The sequence below is a fragment of the Perca fluviatilis genome, chromosome 7, assembly GCF_010015445.1.
Source record: "Perca fluviatilis chromosome 7, GENO_Pfluv_1.0, whole genome shotgun sequence".
NCBI lineage: Eukaryota > Metazoa > Chordata > Actinopteri > Perciformes > Percidae > Perca > Perca fluviatilis.
The window spans coordinates 36942666-36960165 of record NC_053118.1 but is presented as its reverse complement, the minus strand read 5'-3'; the positions used below and the strand labels follow the sequence as shown (position 1 = coordinate 36960165).

The 17500-nt window shown below is 43.3% G+C and overlaps 1 protein-coding gene across 1 annotated transcript in view; it reads left to right on the top strand.

The window, feature by feature from the left end:
- col6a4a (collagen, type VI, alpha 4a) overlaps positions 1-17500 on the top strand; it is a 98688-nt gene that overhangs the window by 66586 nt on the left and 14602 nt on the right. The window contains exons 27-37 of the mRNA XM_039806175.1: positions 2567-2629; positions 3872-3934; positions 7784-7834; positions 8367-8402; positions 9839-9901; positions 9992-10054; positions 11789-11824; positions 11927-11963; positions 12402-12413; positions 13791-14284; positions 15544-15634. Of these exons, the coding sequence (XP_039662109.1) occupies positions 2567-2629; positions 3872-3934; positions 7784-7834; positions 8367-8402; positions 9839-9901; positions 9992-10054; positions 11789-11824; positions 11927-11963; positions 12402-12413; positions 13791-14284; positions 15544-15634 (1009 nt within the window). The remainder of the gene's footprint in view (positions 1-2566; positions 2630-3871; positions 3935-7783; positions 7835-8366; positions 8403-9838; positions 9902-9991; positions 10055-11788; positions 11825-11926; positions 11964-12401; positions 12414-13790; positions 14285-15543; positions 15635-17500) is intronic.

Here is a 17500-nt window from a genome sequence, read left to right as displayed (position 1 = left end):
GCATATTTCCACCAGACTCCATGTAAATAATCAGGACTTTTAGCGTGTATAGAGCCAGCATATCTCCACCAGACTCCATGTAAATAATCAGGACTTTTAGCGTCTATAGAGCCAGCATATTTCCACCAGACTCCATGTAAATAATCAGGACTTTTAGCGTGTATAGAGCCAGCATATCTCCACCAGACTCCATGTAAATAATCAGGACTTTTAGCGTCTATAGAGCCAGCATATCTCCACCAGACTCCATGTAAATAATCAGGACTTTTAGCGTGTATAGAGCCAGCATATTTCCACATGTAAATGGAACAGTGGAAAGATGAACCAAGACGGCTTTTGGTAGTTTTATTTAGTTTCTGTCCACTTTGAATGAAGTGTGTTTTACGATGCTAAAAGTCCTGATTATTTACATGGAGTCTGGTGGAGATATGCTGGCTCTATACACGCTAAAAGTCCTGATTATTTACATGGAGTCTGGTGGAGATATGCTGGCTCTATACACGCTAAAAGTCCTGATTATTTACATGGAGTCTGGTGGATTTTGGTGATGGTGATTTTGGGGCTGTTTCATGTTAAACTAAAAGGATCTTACTCTTTAACTAAAAGCTCTATCTCTGTAGGGATCCTTTCATAATGTTGTCAGACACTTAGAATAATAATCTGAGTCTGTCAGCGGCAACAAACAGAACTTTTAGTGGTCTTGTATGCTGCAGTTTATGGCCAAAAATAATGCTAATACGAAATCCCTGCACCCAAATACAGAGGACATGATCTCAGCACTGCAGCTACAGTTTGGATGTTAACTTTGTTTTGAGTGGAAAATAAATGCCAAAACATTTAGTTCAATTAGTTCCATAACATTTTCATTTAACGCCTAACATATAAAATATGGAGATTACAACATTTATTCCAGCAGATCTGGGAGATGTCTGTGTCTCTCGGCGGTCATAAATGGGTGATAAATTCATTTATAAATTCATCACCAGCCTGCAGACTCGGCTTTACGAGCGCGGGAAGTCGCCCGTTAATCACGCTGCATGTCGTGTGTGACGCCTTAATCGCCGCGTGTCACAAATCCGGCCGACTCTGACGGATGATGTCACCTCGGGACTCGTAGAGACAGAAGTCGAAGACGCTCCCTCTCAGTTCTTTTTTTATTCATCTGCTGAAAATAGTTCAGATATTATCCGTTCAGATTTGTGAGGTGGACAAAAATGAAGCCATGTTGTTGTTGAGAATATTTGTGGTAGAGGTTCTGATTATAGATGTTTTTACAGTCTGTGTGTTTTATAGATCGGCCCCACCCTCTAAATTACCTTTATTTACGAGCGCTGAATGAATGTCGTTAAACTAATCAGAGACAGAAAGAACTTCTCGGAGCGGAGTCCTCCCAAAATACTAAATGAGGAAATAAAAATGTGTCGCCAGGCAGACTAGCAGCATGAAGGTGTTGTGGAAAGGCTGCGGAAATGCTGAAGGCTTCTTGTCTCCTCTTCTTGTCTCCTCTCCTGTCTCTTCTCCTGTCTCTTCTCCTTGTCTCCTCTTCTTGTCGCCTCTCCTGTCTCCTCTCCTGTCTCCTTTCCTGTCTCCTCGTCTCCTTTCCTGTCTCCTCTCCTGTCTCTTCTCCTTGTCTCCTCTTCTTGTCGCCTCTCCTCTCTCCTCTTCTTGTTTCATCTTCTTGTCTCCTCTCCTGTCTTTCCTTTCCTGTCTCCTCTCCTGTCTCCTCTCCTTGTCTCCTTTCCTGTCTCCTCTCCTCTCTGCTTCTCTTCTTGTCTCTGTCCTCTGTCTCTCTCTGTGTCGCCTCTCCTCTCTCCTTTTTTTGTCTTCTCTTCTTCTCTTCTCTCTTCTCTTTTTTCTCCTCTCCCCCCTGTCTCCTCTCTTCTTTTCTCCTCTCCTGTCTCCTTTCCTGTCTCCTCTCCTGTCTCCTTTCCTTGTTTCCTCTTCTTGCCTCCTCTCTTGTCTCCTCTCCTCTCTCCTCTACTTGTTTTGTCTTCTTGTCTCCTCTCTTGTCTCCTTTCCTTGTCTCCTCTTCTTGTTTCCTCTTCTTGCCTCCTCTTCTGTCTCCTCTCTTGTCTCCTCTTCTGATTTCCTTTCCTGTCTCCTCTCCTCTCTCATCTTCTTGTCTCCTCTCCTGTCTCCTCTCTTATCTCCTCTTCTTGTCTCCTCTCTCCTCTCCTCTCCTCTCCTCGTTTCCTCTCCTGGCTGTGCTTTATTTTTTATTTTATTTAAACCAGATAAGAACTGATTCTCATTAACAATAACAGGTGGATACAGGACATTCAAACCTAGATACAGCTGGTGCAGTAAAACAACATTAGACCAAATGAAAACATCCCCATATACACAGTTTATAAAACGACAGAGGGAGCAGCAGACTGTTCATTTTCCTAACTTGAAATGTTTATGTCATCCTTTCCTAACAAGAGAAAAGAAATGTTAGCTGGCTGAACATTTTAATATGATAAGAGTATCTTGTTCTAGAGATTGTGTAGCTTGTATCTGTAGCCCTTGTAGCCCTTGTAGCCCCCCAGCCATATATCTCTGACTCTGTTGTTTTGTCCTGCAGGGAGGACCGGGACCAGCTGGGAACCCGGGATCAGCCGGGCGCCGTGGAGCTAACGGACAAAAGGTGCGTGACGTCATTTTGCTCCATTCACCTCTTTTATATACACGACACGCAGCTCAAAGTGCTTTACGTTTAGGAAAAGAATACCAACAGGAAACACAGATTGAAATAAAAAGAGTGGAGGTAAAGTGTTTAGCGCTGCAGAGAGAGCAGAAGAGATTTTGGGGATTGGGGTCTCTTGCAGATATCTTGACTTGTTATTCTGGATAGAACGAATGACGTCGTTGAGGAAGAATTGAATTATGATTCCTGCAATAAATATCCAGTCTGCCTAGCGGTCAGTTTGGACTAGTACAACATCAGGAGAAACTGTCGCCTAGGATATTTTCATATCAGATACATAAATCACAACTGATGTTTTTCTTTTGTTTGTGTTTGTGTTACTCTTATCTTTTTCTATTAGCACTGCAACCATGTTCTGTGTCCTGTCCTCTCTTCTAGTCTCCTCTCCTGTCTCCTTTCCTGTCTCCTCTTCTTGTCTCCTTTCCTGTCTCCCCTCCTGTCTCCTCTTCTAGTCTCCTCTCCTGTCTCTTTTCCTGTCTCCTCTTCTTGTCTCCTTTCCTGTCTCCCCTCCTGTCTCCTCTTCTAGTCTCCTCTCCTGTCTCCTTTCCTGTCTCCCCTCCTGTCTCCTCTTCTAGTCTCCTCTCCTGTCTCCTCTTCTAGTCTCCTCTCCTGTCTCTTTTCCTGTCTCCTCTTCTTGTCTCCTTTCCTGTCTCCCCTCCTGTCTCCTCTTCTAGTCTCCTCTCCTGTCTCCTTTCCTGTCTCCCCTCCTGTCTCCTCTTCTAGTCTCCTCTCCTGTCTCCTCTTCTAGTCTCCTCTCCTGTCTCCTCTTCTTGTCTCCTTTCCTGCCTCCCCTCCTGTCTCCTCTTCTAGTCTCCTCTCCTGTCTCCTTTCCTGTCTCCTCTTCTTGTCTCCTTTCCTGTCTCCCCTCCTGTCTCCTCTTCTAGTCTCCTCTCCTGTCTCCTTTCCTGTCTCCCCTCCTGTCTCCTCTTCTACTCTCCTCTCCTTGTCTCATTTCCTGTCTCCTCTTCTTGTCTCCTTTCCTGTCTCCTCTTCTAGTCTCCTCTCCTCTCCTCTCCTTGTCTCCTTTCCTGTCTCCTCTCTTTGTCTCCTCTTCTTGTCTCCTCTCTCCTCTCCTCTTCTTGTCTCCTTTCCTGTCTTGTTATATTTTTGGTAGCTATCAGTGTTCTGTTTGATGGCCCATGAGAGGAAAATAAAGACTGTCTCTTGTTGTTGTTGATGAAGGGCCAACCAGGAGACCCAGGTGATGCAGGAGCTCCAGGATCACTGGGACCCCGAGGATTGCCGGTAAGCAGCTGAAACATCTGCGGTGTTTGTGTTTACTGTTCGATATATAAACCGTGGAGCTGACTTAGAGTTCTGAAAGTCTGTCGGTAGCTGGGCCAACAAGCCGAGGGAAGTTTTTTCAAATATAAAAAGTCCATGGAAGTCCATGTTTGCAGTTGGGGGTGTCCTAGCAACATATTACAGACGTCTCTTTTACATTAGTGGTCTACGGGGGAAATCCTTCTCTGGGTCGGTGGAAATACAACGAGTGTGAAAGAAAGTGTGTCACCCCGTAAGAGAGACGCCGTGCGAGGCACAGCAGCGTGGCTATTAATGATAACAGCCTAATAATCCTTATTCAAATCTCCAGACATGTCATCAGTGTTTATTTGAATAGGGACAAGTATGTTGCATGGACCTATGCCACACACCACAGCATTTATAGTGTAGGCTAATTTGCAATGCACGTCCCTAGATGGACCCTTTTTTAAAATAAAATAAAAAATACAATAACTCAACACTTACGTGGAGAGGAGACAAGAGAGGAGAGGAAACAAGAGAGGAGAGGAGACAGGAGAGGGAGGAAACGAGATGAGAGGAGATGAGAGGAGAGGAAACAAGAGAGGAGACAAGAGAGGAGAGGAAACAAGAGAGGATAGGAAACAAGAGAGGGAGGAAACAAGAGAGGAGATGAGACAAGAGAGGAGAGGAGACAAGAGAGGGAGGAAACAGGAGAGGAGAGGAGACAAGAGAGGAGAGGAAACAAGAGAGGAGAGGAAACAAGAGAGGATAGGAAACAAGAGAGGGAGGAAACAAGAGAGGAGATGAGACAAGAGATGAGAGAAGACAAGAGAGGGAGGAAACAGGAGAGAATAGGAGACAAGAGAGGAGTGGAGACAGGAGAGGGAGGAAACAAGAGAGGAGAGGAGACAAGAGAGGAGAGGAAACAAGAGAGGAGAGGAGACAGGAGAGGGAGGAAACGAGAGGAGATGAGACAGGAGAGGAGACGAGAGGAACAAAAACAAGATAGGAGAGGAAACAAGAGAGGGAGGAAACAAGAGAGGGAGGAGACAAAAGAGGAGAGGAGACAAGAGAGGAGAGGAGACCAGAGAGGAGAGCAAACAAGAGAGGGAGGAAATAAGAGAGGAGAGGAGACAAGAGAGGAGACAGTAGAGAACACAAAGTCATCAGTAGTTCCCTTCCCTAACAGACTAATACAATAAATCAGCATAACACAGGAGCCCCAGATTATTTATGAGTAGGACTGCTCCCTCGGCAACGACAGCTTCAGATGGAGTTTGAAATGCTCCCAGTCTGGATCATGTTGGAGTTAAGGAGATGTATTACATGCCTATAATACATGAACCTCTGAGTTGTGTGTGTGTGTGTGTGTGTGTGTGTGTGTGTGTGTGTGTGTGTGTGTGTGTGTGTGTGTTTTTGTCCGTGCTTGTCCGTGCATTTTTCCCCTCTGTTGTTGCTTTCTGATGTTTTTTTGTTGGTGTTTTAAGCCCCCAACGTCGTCTTCCAGGCAGCGCTGCCTGGAAGACACTAGGATTAGACAATGGTTAGGGTTAAGGTTAGGTGCGACGTTGAGGGCTTAAAACACCACTGAGCTGTTTTTTTTTTTCCTTTTCTTTTTTTACATCCTTGTTAGAAAAGTAATGCTTGTTTCATTTTAGTGTTAAACTATTTGCATGAAGTCTGTGTGCAACCATTGCTGTTTGCTCGTGAGATAACCATGAGAGCCACTGACCGTGTGAAAGGCCCAGAATGTCCCTGAGGCCAGAGCACATGTGGAGGAGAGGCCGGCCCTGACCACAGATAAGAAGACAGTATTGCTTTTGTAATACTACTCCCTCTTGCTTATAAAAAGGCTGCTGTCAAAGGCTATCATTAGTCCCTTTTATGTACTATGCTGTAGAGTCCGACCGATATATCGGCAGGCCGATATTATCGGCCGATATTAGACATTTTCCAAACTGGAAAATGAATATTTAAAAAATAAAATAAAAACGGACGAAACCCCCTTCCACCATGATGTTCTGGGTGTTGGCGTTGCATAGTCTGTCCACCAGAGGGCGCTCTACAACCTCCCTGTTGGCAACAATCGTGTTTAACCCTTAAATTTGTATTTATATATTTTATTTATCAGAACTTTAATATATTTTGATGTTCTGTTGTGACAATAAAACAAACAAACAAAGCATTATCATATTATGTTAATGAGGACTCATAAATACCTACAAATAACTAATGTTAGGGAAATCAGTTTATGTTTTGTTACGCATTTCTGGATTTTTTTTTTAAATATGGTATATCGGCCGATATATCACAATATTGGATTTTTAAATCACCAAATATTTGTATCGATATCGGCCTTAAAAATCCTTTATCAGTCGGCTCCACTATACTGTGAGTGCTCTAAACTGACTCTGCTTACTGCAAGTAAAAACTAACTTTGAGAGAAACTCCAGTGATTTCTGGGGGTCATTCTTTGAGAAATAATTATCCTAACAATCCTGTTTTGTATCTCTGTATTCTCCAACTCCATTTTCTTTGACATTTTTTTTTACACTTTTTCCACCCCGATACTGTCGGCCGTTTTTGTCGCTTTATTATTATCATCATCATCATTTTTTACATCCTTTTCAGGATTCAAAAGGTTTATTGTCATATGCACAGCAAAGACATCTTACACCATGCAATGAAAAGCTTGCTTTGCTAGTCTTCCTTACACAACAGATACAATGAAGTTAAAGGAGAGTAATTTCCAGTCCCCCCAAAAATATGTATGCACTTTCGGCGCATAAATTGCAGATTTCCGCGCAAAATATGCGGTGCTTGCATGATTTCATAACCCCCGCATTTTCGTTGCAAAAACATCCCATAATATATCTTAGCAGAAAGTTGAAAAATGTTGCATTTACTTCACACAAGAGCAGCCGTTTTCCCCTGTTGCCATGGGAACATTATGAAGTGACGTAATTACACAACGTGAACATCATCGAAAAGCAGGGTGTTGGAGGGGAGGGAGGAATCACTTTTTTTTCTCTTTTTCATCAAACCGCAGTTTTTGTAAGTTCCCGCAATTTAATTGCATAAAAATGCATAAATATTCTGCATATTATGCAGCATTTTTTAAGAAAACGTGCCGCATAATCAAGGATTTTTGCCCGCAGCTATCACAAAAAAACTCTGCATTTTTCTGGAAGGACTGAATTTCACCCTAGGGTCCTTTGCACCATGACCTCGCGCCAAACACCCCCCCAGAAGCTTTTTTCTTGGTCTAACATTGGTCGAGTAGGCGCTATCAGCCGAATGGCTTAGTGCAGAAGGCGCTAATGGAACCAAAGGTATATCTCGTAAGTTACCCCACTAATAATGCCCGAAATGATACCAAACTTCTACACTAGTACAAATAGGTTCTGTACTCATAAAACGAGACATTGGAAAGTTTGTAAGTACACCAGGAGTTTATTTAAATAACACTAGCCTGCTGGCTTCTGCTCTCTGCTGCTACCGACAGTAAGACGAGTGCTTAGGGACCGTCTACAAATTACAACACCGACAAGAGATACAACAAAAATATTTAAAATGGAGATAAGATAAGAAAATGGATAGAATCCTGTTTTGTATCTCTGTATTCTCCGACTGTCTTCATCATTCGGAAACCCAGAACACAAATATTATGTAGTATGTATTATTTTTTAGACTTAGCATCCAGAAAAAAAGCGTATTATGAAATGTATTATGAAATGTATTATGAAATGTATTAAAATATGAACATAACCAAGTGTCTTTCCAACTGCTTTTTCTTTGAGATTTTGTCCGTGCAGCGCTCTGATCCGACTTCTCTGGGCTCTGTTTCAGGGTCAGGACGGCAGAGACGGTTACGGACCTGCAGGGCCTAAAGGTGTCAAGGTAGGAAACTGTTACCCACCTTCTCCTCTGACTCTGATGGGAAACACAGAGACATCCTAAAATCCAGACTGTTTGAATGAATACAGTGCATGTTTTATATTGACCCTTGTGTTGTCTTCCCCATCGACTATTAACTTGTTGTGGTTGTGGGTCAAAATTGAAATTTTTGACGCTTTTTTTGCAATGCTTTTGTCACTGTTGTTTATTCATGGTCAATAAACCTAATTCAAATGACATTATACCTAATTTTTGAGTTACAAAACAACTTATTTTGACTAATAGTTAAGATCAGAGGGTGTTGAGTGGATCACAGACTGCTGTATGTCAAACTTTAGTCCGAATACTGGTTTGAACCCATTTAAAAACTAATTTTGAATGCTAACCCAAAATTCAAATTAAATTTTACCTGTGAAGAACATACAACGTTCATCCATGCATCCATGTTAATTCTGGGCAATTTGGTTGAAATAAAACCCATATTTCTGAGGACAACTCAAGGGTTAAGAGACAACATGTTTCCTTCTCATTACAGGGAGATCCTGGTTTCCCTGGTTACCCCGGTCTGAGGGTGAGTGCCTGTGTTTACTGTCTGTTTACTGACGGCAGCCCAGATACAATCCAGTGTCACCTACATATTAAACACAGTTCATCACGGTGTGTGTGTGTGTGTGTGCTCCAACGTCAGTTCAGACTCCAGCTTCTGTTCGCCAGCAGAGAAGAGAAACAGCAGCTTAAATGCTGATTCAAAGTCGGGGACTTTGTGATACTATGGAGACTAGGGCTGTCACAATTTTGATTTCAAATTGAAAATCGATAGAAATGAGCTTTCATTTTTAATTGTCAAAATCAAAAGCAGGGTCTGAGACTCCCCCAGTATTTTTTCCTCTCTCCACCCGCCTACTTATGCACATCCAAAGAAAAAAAAAAACACAGCTTAGCTTAGCGGCTGGTAGCCTTCAGCTAAGGACGCAAGGTAACGTTAGCTTAGCGGCTGGTAGCATGCAGCTAAATACACAGGGTAATGTTAGCTTAACGGCTGGCAGCATGTAGCTAAAGACACAGGGTAACGTTAGCTGAGCAGCTGGTAGCCTGCAGCTAAAGACACAGAGTAACGTTAGCTTAGCGGCTGGTAGCCTGCAGCTAAAGACACAGCGTAACGTTAGCTTAGCGGTTGGTAGCCTGCAGCTAAAGACACAGAGTAACGTTAGCTTAGCGGCTGGTAGCCTGCAGCTAAAGACACAGCGTAACGTTAGCTTAGCGGTTGGTAGCCTGCAGCTGAAGACACAGGGTAACGTTAGCTTAGCGGCTGGTAGCCTGCAGCTGAAGACACAGGGTAACGTTAGCTGAGCGGCTGGTAGCATGTAGCTAAAGACGCAGGGTAACATTAGCTGACCTGCTTAGCATGTAGCTAAAGACACAGGGTAACGTTAGCTTAGCGGCTGGTAGCCTGCAGCTAAAGACACAGGGTAACGTTAGCTGACCTGCTGGTAGCATGTAGCTAAAGAAGCAGGATAAAGTTAGCTTAGCAGTAGCCCGCAGCTGGAAAAGCATGTAAGCTCCAACAGGACTCCATGGTGCATTCACATGCACCTTGTAAACTCTGAGAAACTCAAACTGTTGCAAAGTACCCTTCTGCCATCTCGTGGCTCTTATTGTGGCATTGCTGGGGGGAAAAAAGTTTAAATCGAAAGTCTGATCCAATCGTGACACCCCTAATGGAAACATGATTTAGGTCTTTTAAGACTTGTGTTTTAGGTCATGGAAGTACATTAATGGATACTGAATTTACGTTGGGTATTCTGGCATTTGTCCAGGTGCTTTTGGAGCCGCTGAGATAAGAAACGGCACTGAAACAACTGTTTTATTCATTCCTTTAGTCTTTCATCTGGGGGAGAAATGCTGACAGCGGAAAGTGAAAGATGATAGTGTTCAGACAAATACAGATAACGCAGAGAAAATATGAGAAGTATGTTGACTTTACAGTATTTCTGTTGCTGTGTTCAGGGTGAGGATGGCCTTTTGGGACCTAAAGGACATCCAGGAAGGAAAGGGAACCGAGGTCGAGGAGTGAGTGTTGACATAGCTTTTATTTTTATTTTTATTTTTTCGTGTTTTTTTGCTTCTTTGTGACTTTTGTTTGTGGCGTGATCCCTGCAGGGGAACTCAGGCAGGCCGGGAGAGTCAGGCGTGTCTGGAGATCCAGGATATGCAGGACACAGGGTGAGTCCATCTCTATTATCCTCCTCCTCCTCCTCCTCCTCCTCCTCCTCCTCCCTCCTCCTCCTCCTCCTCCTCAAAAAGCCAAAGAATTCAGACCACCTTAACTCTGCACACATGCTGTTGACAGGCAGTAGATCCACAGACATACAAGTATAGAACAACAAAGTTACGTTTTTATTTCAACTGTTAAAATCGCAGCTGAGACCAGGGGCGCAGCCAGTTGTAAACATTCGGGGGCTAAGCCCAAACCTTGGTGGGGGTGGGTGGGGAGTTTTGTTCGACATTTTTTATCACTTGGTGTTGCTTGTGGCACTTGTTTCGCACAGGTTTTTAACAGGTTTTGTTCCAATATTTAATTTTTTTTTACCGGTTCTGTCAACCGTTGTATCTGGGTGGAGATGGTGCAGTGGATATGACACATGCCTTTGATGTGGGAGACCCAGGATCGATTCCCACTGCGATAAATAAACCAATGTGTCCCTGAGCAAGTCACTTAAGTTGCTCCAGAGCCGTGTGACCTCTGACATACTGTATGTAGCAATTTTAAGTTGCTTTGGATAAAAGCGTCAACTAAATGACATGTAATGTAATGTATCTCTGTATTCTCCTACTGTCTTCATCCTTCTGAAACCAGAACACAAATCTTATGTGTTTCTTTTTCAGACTTGCATCCAAAAAAAGTTTGTAATGAAATGCATTGAAATTACAAAACATAACGGTAACACCTAATTTTACGGTGCTTGAAATGAGCAGTAATTAACATTATTAAGACACTTATAAGACGAAGATGCTTATAAACATAAATAAGTCCATACAAGTGTTCAAGTGTTAATTAAAGCACAGATAACACATGTATTATTGTTTATAAGACACTTATATAGGCTCTTATTAGAAACTTGTTAATTAATTTGACTTTATAAAGGTAATTATAGAGTAATCAACACATTTATTATTTGCTTGTAAGACACTTGTAGGAACTTATTAGAACATTATTAACATTTATAGACAGCTTATAAACAATAATAGGATGTTTATTAACATTAATGAGTCTTAATGAGTTGTAAACTTGTATGAACTTATTTATGTTTATAAGCATCTTATAAGGTCTGATTAGTGTCTTAATAACGTTAATTACTGCTTATTACAAGCACCTTAAAATAAAGCATTACCATATACTTTACAGTTCTGTTCAGGTTTTACATTGTGAATGGCCGTGGACATTTTATGATGGGGCTTTGAAAAGTAATGGAAAAGTTTTGAAATTGTGTCCATGAAAATGTGGGGGAACCCTGAGATCTTTATTTGACACGTCTACATACCATATTAAAGGTGCTGTAGGTAGGATTGTGAAGATCCAGGACTTAGCGAAAGAATTTGAACATCGACAACTTCTCAGTCCCTCCGCCCCCTTTCTGCTAAAGCCCAAAACGGTCTCCTAAGCCCCTGCCCCCACAAGGGAGAATGAATGTGTGTGCATGAGCAGTGATTGACACGCAGTTAGAGACGCCCCTTGGCCCCGATTGGTGCATCTGAACAGGGAGCGGTGGATTTTTGCAAATCGCGTGACCTGCTTCATGTAGTTATACTGGAACATAGGGTCATTTTCAGCAAATATGACAGAAAGGTAGTTTTATAAGGCTGTCCTGCTGCTATCCGACACTGTGAATACATTATATGTTTATATATTGATTTAAGAGTAGAAGTTAATAATGTCTCGTCCTCTGCTCTTCTCAGGGTTCCAGAGGACCTCCTGGAAGCAAAGCCATGACTGTAAGTCCATCTTAAAACTCACCTCACCTGCCGACGTTAAAGGGAAATATAAAATCCTGAACTGAGTATTTATGCAAGATGTCTTCTTTTGTTTTCTGTCAGGAGTGCCAGCTGATCACCTACATCAGAGACAACTGTGGTGAGTGTCAAGCCACATATCTCCAGAACGTTCTGACTCTAAAATGGCATTTTTCAGACGGACATATCAGGAGAAAAGTAACTTTTAAACCTGTTTGTGTCTCAGGATCGAACTCTCGCGAGATCTGGAAACACAGAGAAGCAAACTTTCGTGAACGCCCTAACAAAACTAATTTCCGTGATGCTACATATGTCTTTCAGCGGTGTAAATATCTAACGTTAGCAAAAGAAAGATATTAGATAAACATGACGTTCACTACACTTTCAAACGAGGCCACGCCCATATAGGAGACAGGAAGTGTGTACCGTTTCATACCATTGCCGCTGCTTGACATGCGCTGTGTTTAGTATAGAGGATCGTTGACAGTAGGCAAAATGTATTTACTGTTTCAACAACTGCAGTTCAACTCTGAGTTCTGTTTCTTTTTCCTCCACGCAGCATGTTCCCATGGTACGTACCTCCGTTTTAACGATAACAACAGAAGCTTGGTGAGTACAGTTCAGTTTCTTCACATCGACACACGAAGGTTGGCCGCAAGATAATGCTCTTTCATAGTTCATCGCCATTGTCGCACTAAATGCTTGCTCTTGGGGGAATTACTGGAATTGTTGGGTCTTTGTAAATTATAGAGTGTGGTCTAGACCTACTCTATCTGTAAAGTGTACTGAGATAACTCTTGTTATGATTTGATACTTAAAATTAAATTTAATTGAATAGTTTTAAACAGTGTATATATACGTTTGGTATGGAAATGCATGTGTCTATGTTTGTTTTTAATACGACATTTGATTGACGATTTATTTGGTTGTGAAATAGTTGTGATCAGTCGTCGACGTCCAAAACCCAGCAAAAATTGAGACGATGAACGCTTGTTGTTTGAAAGTCCAATTTAGACGTCAAGTTATGTTCGAAAAAGTTGTTTCAAAAATGAAAAATGTGCCAGGGACGAACCTGACCTGGCCGTCTGCTGGACGTTCTTGCAACATTAAAATAATGTATGTTGTTACCACAAAGGGGCCTATTCAGCTTTTTTTTGTAAAGTTTATGTGACAGTGTGCCTTCAGTAGCTTTATACATCCTAAAAAACTGAAAACTTCCCAAACGTCAGTTAAGGGTGGGAGTAAAAAATCTATTCAACATAGTATCGCAATATTGTCAGTGGCAATACTGTATCGATACACGGCCGCCAAGTATCAAACTTTTATTATATAAATTGCACATGAGAATTTAACTTTTTGGTACTAGATGAACAAACAGGGAAAAGTATCCTTTTAGATAAAAGTTTTCTTTTGGGGACATAGTTTGAAGTTGGAAAAAAATTCTCATTTTGGAACTATTTTTGAACCGTAAAGTGACGTCCTTTTGCTGGGTAGTTTTTCAGTTCAGTTCAATTCAATTTTATTTATACAGTAGTGTCAAATCGTAACAGGAGTTATCTCAGGACACTTTACAGATAGAGTAGGTCTAGACCACACTTTATAGTTTACAAAGACCCAACAGTCCCCCCCAAGAGCAAGCATTTGTGGTGAGGAAAAACTTCCTATAATCAGGCAGAAACCTCGGACAGACCCACAGTCTTGGTTGGCGGCAATCTGCTGCTGACACAGAAATATGATTAATAATAATTATAGCAGTTGGTATGATGCGCAATAGCAATTATAGTAACAATAAAGATAATAGAACTATAAATAGAAATAAGAGTTGTAGCAGGGCGTAGAGCAGGACCAAGGCAGCAGCTGCAACCACAATCCAAGGAAATCTGCAAGGACTCCGGTGAGTGTTTTACTTGATTCTCCTCAAGGTGAACTCTTCTGTGCTGGTTTGCAGGCCGATCAGCGTGCCCGGCCTACCCCACCGAGCTGGTTTTCGGTCTGGACATGTCGGAAGACGTGACCCCGGCAGCCTTCGAGAGGCAGCGCGCCGCCCTCCTCTCCCTGCTGGACGACATCACCATCTCTGAGAGCAACTGTCCGTCGGGCGCTCGCGTCGCCGTGGTGGCTTACAGCGCCTACACCAAGTACATGATCCGCTTCCAGGACTACCAGCGCAAGAGCCGGCTGATCGAAGCTGTGAAGAACATCGCCCTGGAGAGGACGTCCAACCGGCGCAATCTGGGGGCCGCCATGCGCTTTGTGGGTCAGAACGTCTTTAAGCGCGTCCGTGCGGGTCTGTTGACGAGGAAGGTGGCAGTCTTCTTCTCTAACGGGCCTGCGCAGGATGTTAACGACGTTGTCACCGCCATGATGGAGTACCGCGGCCTCAACATCGTCCCAGTGGTCATCTCGCTGAAGAACGCTCCCGCTATTAGTCGAGCAATGGAGGTAGGTTTGATTTGGTTATCATGAACTGTGTTCCCAGCGTATGTGTGTCTCTTGATATATATATAAAAAAAAACTAACATTGTAAGTGATTGGTAAGGGCTGTCTTCGCAGTTCAAATTGCAAAAGTGTAAATAAAAAATAAAATTGAATTGAAAAGAATGGACGTTTTCACGTGCAGTTTAAATTTCTTTTAAAGGAGAATTCCGGTCGATTTCAACACGTAGCTATGTTGTTTGTTGTCACGTAGTGCTGTCAGTAGCGAGAAAAACGAAAATAGTCGGTGTTGCCTACACCGAGCTTTCGCGTTTTTAGCCTCTTAACGTGTTCGAGATGTCATTACAAGTGCCTACCCATGTGAAGTGAATTCTTGTGAGTGAACACAGTGAATCTGACTGCAGTAGATGTGAAAGAAATGCATACAAGTTGTGCTAATTCATACCTCTGTTTTACCGTGATTTATGTGCCACCCAATCCAACGTTAACCAAATTAAGATTAGGAAAAAGATCGTGGTTTGGATTAAAAATGATACTAAGGAACACGAGTTTCCTCTGTGAAAGTCTTTCGTTTTCCCCCGGGAAGCAAACTCCACTCCCCCCGGCTTGAAAGCCCCGTGTTTTATGACCCAAAACATCCACCCTGACCTCCTCCCTACGTGGCCCACAGCGTTCTTACAAGGTGGCTGTCACCGTGGTACATCCAGTAATAAATACGAGGAATGCTCACAAATCACAGCGCTCTACTTTACGTAGCTATATAAACGTGTCTTATTTCGTCATTAGAATGTAACCGCCGTGAAACAATCAGGAAATAACGTTTCATTTCCCTTTACACTGCCTAATTTTTCCTGCTTTGAATTTAATAGTGTCACACTGACAAACTGGCCTCCTACTCCTTACACCGTGCCTCTCGTTTTGGCTCTGAGCTCGACATCTCGTTTGGATTATCGTTAAAGCTTCAACCCTTCAAACAATCGCGGTGACGAACATGTGAGCTGCCAAGAAGCTTTCCTCGTTTGGCTCTAAAAACACACCACTTCATTCCAACTCGGCTCAGGTTACACCCGCTGCCAGACATCTGTCTTCACCGTGACAACGGATACCGAAGCTCTCGGCCACGTGGTCGTAATTTCAGCAGAGGAGAGACGTTTGGAGATTAAGGAGATGCTTTTGTATTTGATCTTCATGTCACTTGCCTGTTTGAGCCTCAGTAACGCTGTTCTCAGAGCTGCGATTAACGACGGCTGCTATTTCTTCTCCAGGCCGACGACTCGGGGAACGCCATCTTCACGGTGCTGGGGAGGGACATGGCTGTCGACCTGAGGAAGGTCCAGAACTGTGCAATCTGCTACGGTACGCCTGGTTTGATATTCACATAAATCATGTGGCGGTATTTCTGTCGGAAATGTATTCAAACACATTTCTCTGCTAAACATTCAAACTCTTTGTTCACTTTAGCGTGTTAGCAGTTTGTCTGTTTAAAGCTTTAGTGCGTAACATTTTGATATTAACGAACGTCCGTTACATTCGAGCTGTTGCCTAATGAGTTGCTACAAAGCTAATTAAGACCATCAGCTCCACACAACTCTCTCTGGATCTCTCAGTAGGACTATGTTCAGAAGATTGTGGCGTCCGGCGACTTTTGCGCAGAAGCTCGAGTGAAGATAATGACCTCTTCTGAAGAGTCCATCATGCTTTTTTAATCCTCCGTGTCCTCCTTGGCTACTAGCAGCTGTGTGGAGGAGGGGGTGGGGGGGCGGTGCGTGATCACTGAAGGCTTGTGTCATGTGGACTCGCCGACAGTTATGTTGTCATTACTTAGAATTCCTCACGGGGGCGACAGAAACTACGCACTGCAGCTTTAAGTTGATTTTTCCGGTACGTGCCTCAACCACTCGGCTGCTGGATTCTCGTTAAACCGAGTTTAACTGCGATGAAAAGATGCGAGGAAGATTTAATGGGTGCTTTAATTTGAGGGCTCTCGTAATTCCTTTTACACAGAGATCAGGCTGTGAACAGCGTTGTGGTTACAGGGCTGTAAACACCTGCCAACCCGTAACATTGTAAAGTTACTCGCAAATTTGGCCGGTCATGAATGAAGCTGACAACAGTGCGTTTGTTTGAATTGCCAGATTGGTCCGTGTTCTGCCAAGACATTTGGGCTGTTTTGTGTTTGTTTAGCTTGGAAACGTAATCTTTATCTGGCAACACTGCTTCTAGTTCTAATCCTACATTTCCCAAGACTACTACAACGTGATTTATGGTTGTGCGGAGGCTCCACGCAGAGCTTTGGCTGTAGCCTTCGTAAGTGGCCTGGTGTTTATACTTGTGTGTTGGTGTGTGCGACGATCTCTTTAAGAGAATAGCAGGGCCGGTGTGTGTGTGTGTGTGTGTGTGTGTGTGTGTGTGTGTGTGTTGTGTGCTTGGGGGAATGTGTGTGTGTGTGTGTGTGTGTGCGTGGGGAGTGTGTGTGTGTGTGTGTGTGTGTGTGAGTGTGTGCATGGGGGTGTGTAGCGTGTGTGTGTGTGTGTGTGTGTGCGAGTGTGGGTGTGTTAAGTGTGTTTGTGTGTGTGTGTTTGTGTGTGTGTGTGCGATTGTGGGGTGTGTGTGTGTGTTTGTGTGTGTGTGCGAGTGTGGGGTGTGTGTGTATGTGTGTTTGTGCGTGTGTGCGTGCGTGGGAGTGTGTGTGTGCATATACGTGGGGAGTGTGTGTGTGTGTGTGTGTGTGTGTGTGTGTGTGCGAGTGTGTTTGTGTGTGTGCGAGTGTGTGTGTGTGTGTGTGTGTGTGTGCGAGTGTGTTTGTGTGTGTGTGCAAGTGTGTGTGTGTGCGAGTGTGTGTGTGTGTGTGTGTGGCGAGTGTGTTTGTGTGTGTGCGAGTGTGTGTGTGCGAGTGTGTGTGTGCGAGTGTGTGTGCGAGTGTTTGTGTGTGTGTGCGAGTGTGTGTTTGTGTGTGTGTGTGGTAGAGCGAGCCACGGCCGAGTGACGTGCAGTCAAATTTTTTGAGAGGTGCACGTCAGGCTATGGTGTGTCTCCACATTTAATTTTTTTTAGGGTTCGATTCCGACTTTCCTGCATGTCATTCCCCCTCTCTCTCCCCTCTCATGTCTATGTCACAATAAAGGCCTAAATGCCCAAGAAATAATCTTTAAAAAAGTATAGAACAAATAGAAACGCCTACATATATATATTTTTGAAAACTAGGGTTAACTACCTGTGGGA